General features: G+C 44.1%; 1 protein-coding gene across 1 annotated transcript in view; it reads right to left on the minus strand.

Annotated features, from left to right (window-relative positions):
* Nucleotides 1-1,839: 1,839 nt before the first annotated feature.
* The window catches only part of PTK6 (protein tyrosine kinase 6), a 56,531-nt gene continuing 41,374 nt past the window's right edge, over nucleotides 1,840-16,996 (minus strand). Inside the window, exons 4-8 of the mRNA XM_075347790.1 lie at nucleotides 15,551-15,722; nucleotides 12,329-12,487; nucleotides 10,134-10,315; nucleotides 8,040-8,193; nucleotides 1,840-3,548 (exon numbers count right to left, since the gene is read on the minus strand). Coding sequence (XP_075203905.1) covers nucleotides 3,301-3,548; nucleotides 8,040-8,193; nucleotides 10,134-10,315; nucleotides 12,329-12,487; nucleotides 15,551-15,722 — 915 coding nt within the window. The 3' untranslated portion in view covers nucleotides 1,840-3,300. The remainder of the gene's footprint in view (nucleotides 3,549-8,039; nucleotides 8,194-10,133; nucleotides 10,316-12,328; nucleotides 12,488-15,550; nucleotides 15,723-16,996) is intronic.

Genomic DNA, 16,996 nt, shown 5'->3' on the forward strand with positions numbered 1-16,996 from the left:
GGAGCCAGCGCTCAGTGTGCGCTGCTCCCTGCTCTCTGCACGTGTAGCTGCGTGCGCTGGTAACCAAGGTAAATATCGGGTTGGTTACCCGATATTTACCTTAGTTACCAAGCGCAGCATCTTCCACGCGGCGCTGGGGGCTGGTCACTGGTTGCTGGTGAGCTCACCAGCAACTCGTGTAGCCACGCTCCAGCGATCCCTGCCAGGTCAGGTTGCTGGTGGGATCGCTGGAGCGTCGCAGTGTGACATCTCACCAGCAACCTCCTAGCAACTTACCAGCGATCCCTATCGTTGTTGGGATCGCTGGTAAGTTGCTTAGTGTGACTGGACCTTTAGTTGGCTGACTTCTCTTCGTGTCACCTTGATTTTTGCCTCCTGTCTTCTTTTCCATTGTGGGCACGCGCTTCTGTTGTTCTTGTTGGTATAGCCAAGCATTTCCAGGATTACTGAGGCTGTGGGATAGATCAGGTTATTAGTTTGTGTTATGGTGGTGGTAGGTATTGATGCAAGTGCTCTATTGGCATCTTCTAGCATACTTTCTGGTGATATTTCTCAGCTGAGCCTTGGCAATCGGTCACTGGGGTTCATGGTATTTAGTTTCTCTATGATTTTGTGTTTCAGATCAGCTGTTGTACCCTCTAGTTGAAGGATTGGATCAGGATTTTCAGTGGGTTACACATCTTATTCTTCCAAATCTTCCTGTGGTGTAGACATGCAGTGAAGTTGATCTATCTCAAGTTGTGATAATAGCTTTCTCTTTATGACATTGAAGCGTTGGGTGACGAGTTGTTTCTCAGTCAATTCAGACATTCAGATCTTGTATCCATCCATAGTTTCCTCATACGCTTTATGTATCTTCCCTCATTTGGTCTGCTGTTGTAGTAGCATTTTATCAGATCCAGGTTCTCTTCCCTTGTCCATTTATGGTTTGTTCCAGTAGTCCATTTATCATCAGGTTGTCGTGGTTCCTCAACATCTGACGCGTACCTTGTTAATCCGGGCGACGTCCGAGCCGGCATGACTCTCTTTGTTCGTGACACTCTCATGTTTATTGAGGTAGGCATTATAGTATTAGGGGTCTTGCCGAAGGACCCCTACTGGTACACTGGTGGATGTGCGCTTAACCACTACGCTATAACAGCCACCAGAAGGTAGGTATTATAGTGTTAGGAGGCTTTTTCCTAAGGTGTATGGTAATATATTTTATTTTATTTATATTTATTTTTCCACATGGCAGGGCAGGGATTTGAACCCCAGTGGGAGGCAGTGCACTTAACCACTACACTATACCATATATACATACACACACACACACACACACACATACAGTACGTATACACACGCACACACATTCTTACTTATACATTTCAATAGGAGCAAAAACAGCCATGATTGCCCAGTTTCCCTGGAGTTAAAGGAAAACTGTCAGTAGGATCACCCACCTAACCTGTCTACATGGCGATGTAGGTCATAGAGTGCTGAATAAAATGTTACATTGATATTTGTGATCCAATCAGCTGTTAAGATCTATGGACCAGACACTGATCTCCCTGAGAATCTGTCTCCAGACATTATTGTAAATGAAAGTGGGAGTTACCAGTGTGAGACATGTAGACCAGGTGAGCAGACTGTCAGTCATTACATGTCTCACAGTGGTAACGCCCCTTTTATTAACAACAATGTCTGGAGATCAGTATCCGGCCCCTAGATCTTAACAGCTCATTTACATATTAAGAAAAACATGGATTTCTTTAGCATAACTCATGGCACATAACTTGTCATCACTTTTGCTATAATATGAAATCATCGCAGTACAATTCTTTTTGAATACAGGAGCTTTATTGACAGATGATAAACTACATAAAACATTGTATAGACACATATTTTGCTCTACCGTGGTAAATACTGAACACAAATAGAAGTAACAGAAGCAGACACTCTACAATAGCACCCTATATAATTAGTACTTACATGTAAAACACTTGTATATTAGAAATGTGAGGACCCCACACAGGTCCACACTATTGGAGTTATTATTATTTGTTTCTAAAGCACCATTAATTCTAAGGTGCTCTACATGTAACAACTCAGGGTTTACATATACTGTATATTACACATATCTAGTACACATATATAGTACACAAATACAATAAATGAATGGAGACAGACTAGTGCAGAGGGGGAGAGAACCCTGCCCCCACAGGCTTACAGTCTACGGAAGTAGACTGCACAAAACATTTGTAGGACCCTGTTCCGGTGGCCACATCGATTGTCCTTGACCATCAGAGCAGCGCATACCTCCTATCTGCAGCACCACCAATGTCATTACATTGTGGTAAGATGCACATAAGGTTGTGGGGTTCTATTGATCCAAACCATTAGGACCATGGATCATAGTACACACCTCCTCTCTGCGCACCACCGATGCCACTTCTCATTAGTAGACTCGTTATGTCATTACATTGTGGTAAGATGCATATGAGGTCATGAACTCCTATTGATTCAAACCATTAGGACAACGGAGATAAAGGTGAACTAGTCGGAGCAGACGCAACTTACGAGACTATTAAAAGATCCCACTATTAGCCCACCATTAGGCCAAGTGCTATTACATGGAGGTGGAAGGTACTCACCACTGCACAATATTCTGATAAGTCGATCATGGACTTTAAAAGTGTATTCTGCTTCAGACAATTTGTACTGATAAATGGGCCTTGGTCAATAAAAATCAGTTATAATCTGTGGAAAAACCTTTTAACAAGTGTTCAAATTGCCACGTCTTCACAGTGGAGATGAAGTATTAGCCACCCTGGATCCTGAGAAGAAGACTCCTACCTTTAAGTCAGGATTCACTAATGGGGGTCAAAAATGGGTGGAATTGCTGTACTAAGTGCTGCCAAGACCACTTGTACCCACCAATTCTCCAATGTGTATCCATCTTTAATGGTTTTGGATAAGCTTCATCTGTTCTGCTTTGGAAGTCTGGTGAAAACTGAGATAAATAATATAAGATACAGTCCCGGGAACTACTGGATTTATTTTATTGTACAGTCCATCTAAGAGTTTGCTTTGCTGCACGGAACATTACAAAGGAAGAAGGCCTTAAGTCGAGATCAACTGCCTCAGGAACATGTCAGTGTGAGTAGACTTTCCTTCTACCTTGGCCATATGAGATACATTAGAGTTACTCTGCTGGCATCAGTCATGTAACCATTTGCTGCATGTTGGTTATAAGTTACAGTCTGCATCATTCGAGGCCTCATGTCTGCCGTCGCTGCATAGTTGGCAGCACAAGGCTCATTACTTGACCGGCTTTTTCAGTTTTGCAATCCATCCCTTTGCTTTAGGAGGCTTGATTGAATCCTCGGAAGGCTCATAGTTTGCCAGGTTGTCTATAGAGATCTTCAGGTGACTAAACATCGGTCTCTTTAGGGGATTTTCTTGCCAGCAATCCATCATAACTTTGTATATTTTATCGGAGCAGTTTTGTGGGGCTTCCAGGCGTTTCCCTTGTTTGAGGTATCTAAGCAATTCTGAGTTTGCGATACCTACGGAAAAAAACCCAACAAATTAGCAATGAGGACTAAACTGTACATATATAATTATATACAGAATATACCCAGGTGATACCAGCATGCTCCATATCACTATATGCAGAAGATGTATAACTTATACCAGCTGTACATATATAATTATATACAGAATATACCCAGGTTACACCAGCATGCCCCATATCACTACACAGTGTGCAGAATTATTAGGCAAGTTGTATTTTAGAGGATTTTTTTTATTAGTGATCAACAACTATGTTCTCAATCAACCCAAAAGACTCATAAATATCAAAGCTTAATATTTTTGGAAGTTGGAGAGGGTTTTTTAGATTTGGCTATCTTCGGAGGATATTTGTTTTTGCAGATAACTATTACTGTGCAGAATTATTAGGCAACTTAATGAAAACCAAATATATTCCCATCTCACTTGTTTATTTTCACCAGGTAAACCAATATAACTGCACAAAATTTAGAAATAAACATTTCTGACATGCAAAAACAAAACCCAAACAAATTAGTGACCAATATAGCCACCTTTCTTTATGATGACACTCAACAGCCTACCATCCATAGATTCTGTCAGTTGCTTGATCTGTTTACGATCAACATTGCGTGCAGCAGCCACCACAGCCTCCCAGACACTGTTCCGAGAGGTGTACTGTTTTCTCTCCCTGTAGAGCTTACATTTTATGAGGGACCACAGGTTCTCTATGGGGTTCAGATCAGGTGAACAAGGGGGCCATGTCCTTATTTTTTCATCTTTTAGACCTTTACTGCCCAGCCACGCTGTGGAATAGTTGGATGCATGTGATGGAGCATTGTCCTGCATGAAAATCATGTTTTTCTTGAACGATACCGACTTCTTCCTGTACCACTGCTTGGAGAAGTTGTCTTCCAGAAACTGGCAGTAGATCTGGGAGTTGAGCTTCACTCCATCCTCAACCCAAAAAGGTCCCACAAGTTCATCTTTGATGATACCAGCCCATACCAGTACCCCAAATTCCACCTTGCTGGCGTCTGAGTCAGAGTAGAGCTCTCTGCCCTTACTGATCCAGCCTCTGGCCCATCCATCTGGCCCATCCATCAAGAGTCACTCATTTCATCAGTCCATAAAACCTTTGAAAAATCAGTTTTAAGATATTTCTTGGCCCAGTCTTGACATTTTATCTTGTGTTTCTTGTTCAAAGGTGGTGGTTTTTCAGCCTTCCTTTACATTGGCCATGTCCCTGAGTATGGCACACCTTGTGCTTTTTGATACTCCAGTAACGTTGCAGCTCTGAAATATGGCCAAACTGGTGGCAAATGGCATCTTGGCAGCTTCACGCTTGATTTTCCTCAATTCATGGACGGTTATTTTGCGCCTTTTTTGCCCAACACGCTTTTTGCGACCCTGTTGGCTATTTGCCATGAAACGCTTGATTGTTTGGTGCTCACGCTTCAAAAGTTTGACAATTTCAAGACTGTTGCATCCCTCTGCAAGACATCTCACAATTTTGGACTTTTCAGAGCCCATCAAATCTCTCTTCTGACCCATTTTGCCAAAGGAAAGGAAGTTGCCCAATAATTAAGCACACCTTATATAGGGTGTTGATGTCATTACACCACACCCCTCCTCATTACAGAGAGGCACATCACCTGATTTACTTAATTGGTAGTTGGCTCTCAAGCCTATACAGCTTGGAGTAGGACAACATGTATAGAAAGTATGTAAATATAAAAAACAACAACAAAAAGAGGAATTAAAATCCTCCAAAAGCGAAGCAAAAACTCACAGACTAATGGCAGAAGATGTAAAGTGCCCAGGCCAAAAAGAAAAATGCACTGCCAGGATGCAGCAAGAACGCCATTAAATGGAGACATCACAGGTGCAAAGGGAGATGGTAAATTTGCACACTTGTGGCTTGCATAAGTCACTGTTCACAAATGGAGGTTTTTTGCTTAGCTTTTGGAGGATTTGTATTCCTCTTTTTGTTGTTGTTATATATATATATATATATATATATATATATATATAAATACACACACACACACACATATATGATATATTACTGTAGGGACTCACAAAAATGAGGATCTGTGACGTGGATTGTGGGCTTCCGTCCTATGGCCATATTACCTACCAATACCTCATATATTTATTTATTCTTTTGCACAGAATATTTTATACAGGATGCAGCCAGGCCTCTTAATGTTAGGCCTTGCATATTATACTCGCTGTCCCTGCATGGAGCACATATATAGTACTGGTGCAGCCCGCTTGCATCTACTGTTATCGGCGTAACTAATAGGCTGCTTAACAGATACTGTGAAAGCTACAGGTGTGCAATTTTACCATCTCCCATTGCACCTGTGATGTCTCCATTTATTATTATTATTATTATTTATTATTATTATAGCGGCATCAATTCCATGGCGCTTTACATGTGAAAGGGGTATAGATAATAGGGACAAGTACAATAATCATAAACAATACAAGACACAGACTGGTACAGGAGGATAGAGGTCCCTGCCCGCGAGGGCTCACAATGTAAATGGGATGGGTGAGGATACAGTAGGTGAGGGTAGAGCTGATTGTGCGGCGCTTTATCAGACTGAGGGATATGGCAGGTTGTAGGCTTGTCGGAAGAGGTGGAATTTAATGGCGTTCTTGCTGCATCCAGGCAGTGCATTAGTCTTTTTGGCCTGGGCAGTTTACATCTTCTGCCATTAGTCTGTGAGTTTTTGCTTAGCTTTTGGAGGATTTTAATTCCTCTTTCTGTTGTTGGTTTATATATATACAGTTAGGTCCAGAAATATTTGGACAGTGACACAATTTTCGCGAGTTGGGCTCTGCATGCCACCACATTGGATTTGAAATGAAACCTCTACAACAGAATTCAAGTGCAGATTGTAACGTTTAATTTGAAGGTTTGAACAAAAATATCTGATAGAAATTGTAGGAATTGTACACATTTCTTTACAAACACTCCACATTTTAGGAGGTCAAAAGTAATTGGACAAATAAACCAAACCCAAACAAAATATTTTTATTTTCAATATTTTGTTGCAAATCCTTTGGAGGCAATCCCTGCCTTAAGTCTGGAACCCATGGACATCACCAAACGCTGGGTTTCCTCCTTCTTAATGCTTTGCCAGGCCTTTACAGCCGCAGCCTTCAGGTCTTGCTTGTTTGTGGGTCTTTCCGTCTTAAGTCTGGATTTGAGCAAGTGAAATGCATGCTCAATTGGGTTAAGATCTGGTGATTGACTTGGCCATTGCAGAATGTTCCACTTTTTTGCACTCATGAACTCCTGGGTAGCTTTGGCTGTATGCTTGGGGTCATTGTCCATCTGTACTATGAAGCGCCGACCGATCAACTTTGCGGCATTTGGCTGAATCTGGGCTGAAAGTATATCCCGGTACACTTCAAAATTCATCCGGCTACTCTTGTCTGCTGTTATGTCATCAATAAACACAAGTGACCCAGTGCCATTGAAAGCCATGCATGCCCATGCCATCACGTTGCCTCCACCATGTTTTACAGAGGATGTGGTGTGCCTTGGATCATGTGCCGTTCCCTTTCTTCTCCAAACTTTTTTCTTCCCATCATTCTGGTACAGGTTGATCTTTGTCTCATCTGTCCATAGAATACTTTTCCAGAACTGAGCTGGCTTCATGAGGTGTTTTTCAGCAAATTTAACTCTGGCCTGTCTGTTTTTGGAATTGATGAATGGTTTGTATCTAGATGTGAACCCTTTGTATTTACTTTCATGGAGTCTTCTCTTTACTGTTGACTTAGAGACAGATACACCTATGTCACTGAGAGTGTTCTGGACTTCAGTTGATGTTGTGAACGGGTTCTTCTTCACCAAAGAAAGTATGCGGCGATCATCCACCACTGTTGTCATCCGTGGATGCCCAGGCCTTTTTGAGTTCCCAAGCTCACCAGTCAATTCCTTTTTTCTCAGAATGTACCCGACTGTTGATTTTGCTACTCCAAGCATGTCTGCTATCTCTCTGATGGATTTTTTCTTTTTTTTCAGCCTCAGGATGTTCTGCTTCACCTCAATTGAGAGTTCCTTAGACCGCATGTTGTCTGGTCACAGCAACAGCTTCCAAATGCAAAAACACACACCTGTAATCAACCCCAGACCTTTTAACTACTTCATTGATTACAGGTTAACGAGGGAGACGCCTTCAGAGTTAATTGCAGCCCTTAGAGTCCCTTGTCCAATTACTTTTTGTCCCTTTAAAAAGAGGAGGCTATGCATTACAGAGCTATGTTTCCTAAACCCTTTCTCCGATTTGGATGTGAAAATGCTCATATTGCAGCTGGGAGTGTGCACTTTCAGCCCATATTATATATATAATTGTATTTCTGAACATGTTTTTGTAAACAGCTAAAATAACAAAACTTGTGTCACTGTCCAAATATTTGTGGACCTAACTGGTCCTTATTACTACATAAATGAAGATAGACTGTCAGAAACACTGCAATGCCACAATTACCTGTGTATGGGATTATTCCCCTGGACATGATCTCATATAATAAAACTCCATAGGACCAAACATCTGACTTCAGGGTGTACTTGCCATAGGCCAATGCCTCTGGCGCTGTCCATCTATAAGGTACTTCCTTAGAGTGGGATACATACATTTCATCCTGAGAAGAAACAATTACTAATTACAACTATATCACTTCAAATCTCCTTCTTCTGGTCATATGATAGAATTAAAGGGAATCGGTCAGCAGGATTTTGCTATGTAATCTGTAGACCGCATGCTACAGAGGTTTAACACAAATTTCAGTGATATGTCTCTTATCACACTGTGTCCTGTTATTTTCCTGTAATGTATGTTTTAGCTTCAGTACATTATCATTGCTGGACTAGGTCAGGTAAAGGACAGCTAGTCCAGCATGCCCCGTGCAGTGATTAGCAGCTCACTGCCTATAGACATTGTATATACAGAGCCTGGTGTGGGTGGGGATAGCTTTTCCAGATCTGCTGCATAGCTAAATCTAAAAACTCTGATTGTGTCATAATGGCTGCACTCACTAATATAAATGATACATTATTGGATTTTATTAGTTCTTTGCCTACATTATACTGCTCTCAGATGAGGTAGCAAAAACCTGCTGACAGATTCCATTTAACCCCATAACGACCACAGACTGTAGAGTTACGTCCTAGCAGTCATAGTGTTAAGCCCCACCTGCTGCTGCAGGCGGGAGTCCGCGCACATGTCAGCTCATTTGTGCAGCTGACATGTGTGCCTAGAAGGTATGAGTGGAATAGCTATCCACCCATACCTGTTAACCCCTTAAATAGAGCTGTCAAGATGTGATAGTGCCATATTAACGGCGATCGCGGTAGATCTGTACTCACAGGCCGATACCGGAAGTCACGTGACGTGATCACGTGGATCCGGTGGTTGTCATGGTAGCACAGGGTTATGTGGTGACTCCTGTAGCTCACATGACTAAGGTCCTGTAAGAAGCAGCCGAGTACTGAAGCTTACAGGAGATGATCATTTCTTCCGGTCTGAGCGGTGCTGCTCTGATCGGGAGAAATGAATGAGCGATCAGGCTGCTGATCCATATAGTCCCCTACTGTTACTAGGAAAATAAAAAAAAAAAGAGTTTTGAAAAATAAAAAAAAAAAATAAAAAAACCTAAAATCACTCTCCTTTCACCTCATTGAAAATTAAAGGGTTAAAAAAATAAAAAATATATACACATTTGGTATCGCCGCGTTCAGAAATGCCCGATCTATCAAAATATAAAATCTATTAATTTGATCGGTAAACGCTGTAGCGGCAAAAAAAATTCCAAACCTCAAAATTAACTTTTTTGGTCGCCGCATATTTTGTGCAAAATGCATTAACAGGCGATCAAAACGTAGCATTGGCGCAAAAATGGTACCGTTAAAAACAGCAGCCCGAGACGCAAAAAATAAGCCATCACCGACCATAGATCTCGAAAAATGAGAATGCTATGGGTTGTGGAAAATGGCGCAAAACATACACCACTTTTTTCGGACAAACTTCTGATTTTTTTAACCCCTTAGATAGAAGTAAACCTATACATGTTTGGTGTCTACGAACTCGCACCGACCTGAGGCATCACACCAACACATTAGTTGTACCATATAGTGAACGCGGTGAATAAAATATCCCACAAACTATAGCAATTTTTCCATATTTGAAATTTTGTTGCCGTTTTCCAGTACACTATATGGTAAAACTCATAGTTTCATTTAAAAGTACAGCTTTTTCCGCAAAAAACGAGTTCTCACATGACCTGATTGACTGGAAAAAAAAAAGTTACATGTCTCGGAAGAAGAATGGCGAAAAAAAAAAGGAAAGCGCAAAATCGGCAGGTCGTGAAGGGGTTAAATAATAAGACCCTGGCTACACATAGGTTAGTATGCCTTCAATTTACCTCTTTGGTAACTGTATACATCTGCATGTAGCGAAGTGTGGTGTAGTGGGCTCCCCCTTGTGTGAGAAACAGGTAAACACACTTTTTTTTTGTTATTCTCCTATTGGTCACTGAGAATGAGTTGAATATGGGGTCAGCTGATCGTGTTGATCTTTTCTTACCTTAATAAATCTTGCCAAGCCAAAGTCTGCGATCTTACAAATGTTGTTTTGTCCAATGAGGATATTCCTGGCAGCCAAATCACGATGGACACAATTTTTGGTCTCCAGATAATGCATCCCATCCACGATCTGCCCCGCTATATCCAGGAGCCCGTCAACATTTAGCCGGTTCCCTTCTTCACCTGTGGATACAGTCAATATGGTAAGATGCATAATGGCACATGCCAGAAATACGTACATCGTATACCTGGTGTGAATGTCGCTGTTCTCCTGAATCTGATATTGGTTTTCTTTTGTTCCTGAGCTTCTCCAATGCTCAAATATGGTGTCTTTACATAAATATAAACTTTTTAGCCCAGTGGGAGTGTCCCTCAACTCCTATCTGTGTGTAGCCACAACCAGTTGGATAAAAAGAGTAAATTTATACACAATACTGGGGAGAAGGGGCCATATCTCAGCAAAGGAGAAGCGCAGGAGCAAAAGAACAACCGCTCCGGATTCAGGAGAATGGCGGCATTTACACCAGGTAAAAAAAGGTGTATTTACGACAAGTCCTCTTTACTATTTGTCAGTCAGAATTTCATGCATCTCGCCGGCTTAGTGATAATAAAGCTGCAATTTGTACTTCAGAGCAGCATTGTAAAAGCTGAACATTTCCGCAATAGTTAGCATAGACATAGCTGGGAGCGCGGAGCGGCCAGAGCATGTGCATCTAGGAGCCTTTGATTTGGTCAGCCACATGCATAGACATTTCCCTGCTTACACGTTTCATCCCTACTTTATCTCTCATTGACTACATGTAGAGAGATATTCCAAAATCAGAGGGAACGTGTCACCAGGTTTTTCCCTTATGAGCTGCAGCCACCATCAGTGAGCTCTTATGTACAGCATCCTAGAATACCCTATATGTGTCCAGGCCATTCTGTAGAACGTAAAAAAGCCCTCTTTATAATACTCACCTAGGGGGCGGTCCGGTCTGATGGGAGTCGCTGCTCTCGATTCGGCACCTCCTCTCTTCTTGTGATCGCCGTCATTCTGTCCAGCCCAGTGTGGATGATACATTCTGTGTCATTCACAGATAGGCCTCCATTGCACTCCTGCGCTTGCGCACTTTGATCTGCCTGAAGTGCTGTAATGCGCATGCACAAGCACGAGAAAAGGATCAAAGACCACCTGCGCATGCGCACTACAATACTTTAATCTGACATCAGCAGGGCAGATCAAAGTGTGCATGCGCAGGAGTGCAATGTAGATCTCTCTGTGAATGACGCAGGAAGCGTCATACACACGGGGCTGAGCAGAAGGACGGCAATCTCACAAGATGGAGGAGGCGCCGGACCGATAGCAGCAACACCCATTGGACTGGACTGCCCCCTAAGTGAGCATAATAAGCGTGTTTCTTACGTTCTACAGCCCGGCCTGGGCTATTATATACAACATTCTAGAATGCTGTATATAAGGGCTCACTGGTGGTGGCCACAGTTCATAAGGGAAAAACTTGGTGACAGGTTCCCTTTAAGGTCTAAAAGGTGCTTTACACACTGCGACATCGCTAGCAATGTCAAGCGCGATAGCACCCACCCCCGTCGTTCGGGCGACATTTGGTGCTCGCTGCCGTAGCGAACATTATCGCTACAGCAGTGTCACACGCACATACCTTGCCAGCGACGTCACTGTGACCGCCGAACAATCCCTCCCTCAAGGGGGAGGTGCGTTCGGCCTCATTGCGACGTCACTGCGGCGTCACTAAGCGGACGGCCAATAGAAGCGGAGGGGCGGAGATGAGCGGGACATAACATCCCGCCCACTTACTTCCTTCCGCATTGCCGGTGGACGCAGGTAAGGAGATGTTCGTCATTCCTGCGGTGACACACATAGTGATGTGTGATGCCGCAGGAATGAGGAACAACATTGTACCTGTGGCAGTAGTGATATTAAGGAAAGGAGCGACGTGTCAACGAGCACCGTTTTTGAACGATTTTGCGATCGTTGATCGTCGTTCCTTGGTGTCACACGCTGCGATGTCGCTACCGGCGCCGGATGTGTGTCACTAACGACGTGACCCCGACGATATATTGCTAGCGATGTCGCAGCGTGTAAAGCACCCTTAAGCACCCACAGGGCAATCGGACACCCAAGGAGCTTGAAATGCAAAACAAGGCTGCATAGTAATATCCATCATGGGCAGAACTCACCTCGCAGAAAGTTCAGCAGGTCCCCCTTAGACAGGTGCTCAGTGATGATATAATAGGGGTTTCCCACTGAACACACCGCGTACAGAGACAACAAATTACGATGCCGGAGACTCTTCAGAAATGACGTTTCCCTTATAAAGGTTTCCTGAGTGGTCACATCTGAGGATATTGAGAAGAAGAAAAGGATTGCAAGAATTAGACCTTGTGCTGTTGGATTCATAGTGCTCATAGTGGTGAAAAGAGAAACTGCAAATGAAGAGGAGCGCATGGAGTAAGAAGGGCCATCATGGTGCATGGTGGATAGCAAGTACAGATGGGCTCAAGGTTTATTCCCCCTTTGCCCATTCCATGGACTTTATGCCAACATCCCACCTTCATGTTTGCAAAGATTTTAGCCATATACAGTGGATGTGACCAATCGAGCGTGCCCCTCTCTCCATCCGCCTCTTTACATGTACACCCTTGAGTGCTGCACTAAAATCAACCATTCTGGTGACAAAGGAAAACTGTATGTAGCCCCCAGCCGCCCGCTCACATTTATATAGTATTCACAGCTCTCTCCATGTATCTGAATCTTATTCCGTTTGTTTTCTTAGGCATGGGACGTCTTTATGTAACTTAAAATGTCCACACACAGCTCACAGGTACTTGAGCTGAAGAGAATGCTAATTTATTCTTTCTGGATGATAATTTGTTTTCACTGAATACATTCTTTATCACCTTTCCACAAGCTAGGTGACAACTTATTGATCGTAGGGCATGTGAATTGGGAATTCCACTAGTGATGGGTGAGTACTACCATGCTCGGGTGTTCGGTACTTGTAACTAGGGATAAGCGAGCACTACCATGCTTAGGTGCTCAGTATTTGTAACTACTGATGAGCGAGCACTACCATGCTCAAGTGCTCAATACTCACAACGGTTAGTGATGAGCGAGCACTACCATGCTTGGGTGCTCTGTACTCGTAACGGTTAGTGATGAGCGAGCACTACCATGCTTGGGTGCTCTGTACTCGTAGCGGTTAGTGATAAGTGAGCACTACTATGCTCGGGTGCTCTGTACTCGTAACGGTTAGTGATGAGCAAGGACTAACATGCTCGGTACTTGTAACTAGTGATGAGCGAGCACTACTATGTTCAGGTGCTTGATACTCATAATGGTTAATGATGAATGAGCACTACCATGCTCAAGTGCTCTGTACTCGTAAAGTTAGTGATGAGCGAGCGCTACTATAAACGGGTGCTCTGAACGCATAACGGTTAGTGATAAGAGAGCAGTAATATCCTCGGGTGCTCTGTACTCGTAGCGGTTAGTGATGAGTGAGCACTATCATGCTCAGGTGCTCGCTACTTATAATGAGCAGTTGGTGCTCAGATGCCTAGGACTCGAGCACCGAATATAATGGAAGTCAATGGAGAACTTGAGTATTTTTCTGGAAGATCTTTCTGTAGTGCTCGCTTATCACTAAACTGCACCAAACAGCAGAACGGGGCACTTTTATTCCCATGACATTGGAGCAGGAGTGCATGGGTCTGAATGCCGAGCAGCCTCATTGAGAATGAATGGAGCTGTGGTCGGTTCTGCTGCTCCATTTTGTAGTGGGGATAACAGTGTTCCATTGGGGATAAAAGTTCCTGGTCTGCTGATCGGTACGGATCCTAGCGCTCGGACCCCCACGTTATCATCAGACAGCCACTTTAACTTTTAAACAGTAATTTTACAGTATAATACCTTGAAGGCTGAGGCCACACGGGGTTATGTGTGAGTCCTCGCATGATGCTGGCGTCCCGTGTGACGATCTATCGTGCGATCGCACGAGCGATCGCACCCGCCCCCGTCGGTTGTGCTTTATGGGCAATTAGTTGCCCGTGGCGCACAGAGTCGTTAACCCCTGTCACACGCACTTACCTCCGGGACGATGTCGCTGTGGGCGGCGAACATCCTCTTCCTGAAGGGGGAGGGACGTTCGGCGTCACAGCGAAGTAACACAGCGGCCACCCAATAGAAGCAGAGGAGCGGAGATGAGCGGGATGCAGGTAAGCTGTGTTCGTCGTTCCCGGGGTGTCACACGGAAAGATGTGTGCTGCCACGGAAACGATGAACCTCCGGAGCACAGGAGGACCGACATTTTGAAAATGAACGACGTGTCAACGAGCAACGATAACATGAGTATTTTTGCTCGTTCACAGTCGTTCGGAGGTGTCACACGCTACGATATATCGAACGATGCCAGATGTGCGTCACTAACGTCGTGACCCCCGATGGCATATCGCCCAATATATCGTACCGTGTGACGCCGGCATGACACTCGGCTAACGCTGGCAGCAAGAGCCGAGTGTCATGCGACTTTGGTCCGATCGTGTGATCAGACCACAGTTGCGGAGGGGAAAGTCGACGCTGTGGAGGGGAGAGCTAGTGCTGCAGAGGAGAGGAGGGATTTACCTCCCGATCTTCTCCGTTGCCGGCTGATGCGAGAATCGTACTGCTCTCGCGTTACACCGGTGTAACACGAGTGCAATGCGATGTTTCTCTCTCCCCATAGACTTGAATGGGTACGAGTGAAACAAGCTCGCATTGCACTCACAACATGCTGCGACTGTTTTCTCGGTCCAATTAGGGCTGAGAAAATAATCGCTCATGGGAGCGGCCCCATAGAGTAATATTGGTCCAAGTGGAATGCAATTTTTTATCGCATTCCACCTGGTCCGTATTACGTGCTGTGTGTGCTAGGTCAAATTGCTTTCTACACTAGAGGGTGCAATCAATTTTGCACACAATATATAATGCAGATAAAATGGTAACACTTTTCCTTTAAGAGCTACAATGAATGATTCATGTATTCAGCTCATGGTACATTTGGTGTATTGTTGTCTGGGTAGTTGAGAGGTTTAACCTGAATATTCACTCAGCGCTCCACATACTTGAGGTCATGCATGACGAGACTCCAAGCTCTTTCCATGTTATGTGTATATGCTGCCTCCTAGTGGCCAGTTGTTGAAATAGCATTAACTGGGTTGAACAGCAGATACCATATATTGAGTGCAGATGGACAGTAGTGACCTCCTTTTCGAGAGCTACCTGTTGGCGGGAACTAAACCAAATTCATTTGGACAATGACATCAAGCAAACTATAGTTGGGGGTTATATTTAGAAACAATATTTCAAAAAGTAGTCACCGAAAAGTATCTATCCCCTTGAAATCATCCATGACTATTACTCACCTTGATTAATTGTCTTAATTGCCACTTTAATTTGGACTCTTCCAAGCCAGAATCCCTCAAAAACCTCAGAAAAGTTCCCTGATCCCAGCTTATTTCCCAGATGGAATTCCTCGCGGGGTCTCTCCCACTCGTCAGCCGGAAGTAGGTTCAACTCACTAGCTGTGGGCTCATCCTGCACAGATAACAAAAAAGGTGCCAAATTAGTTCTAGTCACTGGTTTTCTACTGCTAAAATAGGCCCACAAAATGTGTCCAATTAATTCTGTGATACAATGTCTAAATAGCAATGGGGTAAAAGCAGGGGCGTAATGACCGCGGTTGCAGAGGTCGCAACTGCGACCGGGCCCAGGGGTGCAGGGAGCCCACTGGCCTCAATTCCTGATTCAGTTAGATGTGTGTCAGAGGCTGTGCATCCAAGTTTAATACATTGCAGCACAGAGATCCATCGGGTCCCTGTACTGTGATGTGTTAGCCGTCGATTAAGGCCATGGATATTGCTCCCCACACACAGGATTCTGGGTATGAGAAGCAGAGAATATGCTGATAGCTAACGCTGCTGTAAGTGGCCGCGCATGACATTAACGTCATGCGCTGAGCCGCGTACAGGTTGGTCAGTGTCCAGCATCGCAGGAGGAAGCCGGGGGAGCACAGGGTAGGTGAGTACCATGGCCACCAGTCACACAGGGCCCCTTCCGGCAGATGGCAGATGGGGCGCTGCAGGGAGCAGCAGTTCACTTTCACTGGCTGCTACTGCGGTGCACAGGCTTCAGCACAGGGCGCCCTTCCCTCCGCTGCGTTTTGTCTGCTCCTATCTTCACCACACAGAGAGGGGAGGGGCACCTGCACTGCTGCGGCCGAAGAAGCTGCTTCAAAAGACCCTCTGAACTCCAGGAGGTCAAGAAAGAGGTGAGTATAATGTGAATCTTGTATTATGTGCTGTCTGTATGTGTTATGTATAAGATGTGTCTTGTATAGTGTGCAATATGTAGCTGACTGTCTCTGTATACTATCTGTCTCTGTATACTGTCTGTCTGTGTATACTATCTGTCTGTGTATACTATCTGTCTGTGTATACTGTCTGTCTGTGTATACTGTCTGTCTGTGTCTACTGTCTGTCTATACTGTTTGGGTATACTGTCTGTCTACAGTATACTGTCTGTCAATACTGTGTCTATCTATACTATCTGTCTGTGAATACTGTCTGTCTGTCTATACTGTCTGTCTGTCTATACTGTCTGTCTGTGAATACTGTCTGTCTGTGTATACTATCTGTCCACAGTATACTGTAGCAGCTTATTAAAATCCTAGGAACACTCTGCACCACACCCACCAGACACACCAGTGGACGGCCTGAGTGGAATAGGGTCGCCCACTTGGGAGAGTTGGTTAGGGGTAGGTCAGGAGTGTCACGAGTCAGAGTGAGAGTCAGAGACAGGAAGTGAGAGGA

This window comes from Anomaloglossus baeobatrachus, chromosome 5, assembly GCF_048569485.1.
Source record: "Anomaloglossus baeobatrachus isolate aAnoBae1 chromosome 5, aAnoBae1.hap1, whole genome shotgun sequence".
Taxonomy (NCBI): Eukaryota; Metazoa; Chordata; class Amphibia; order Anura; family Aromobatidae; genus Anomaloglossus; species Anomaloglossus baeobatrachus.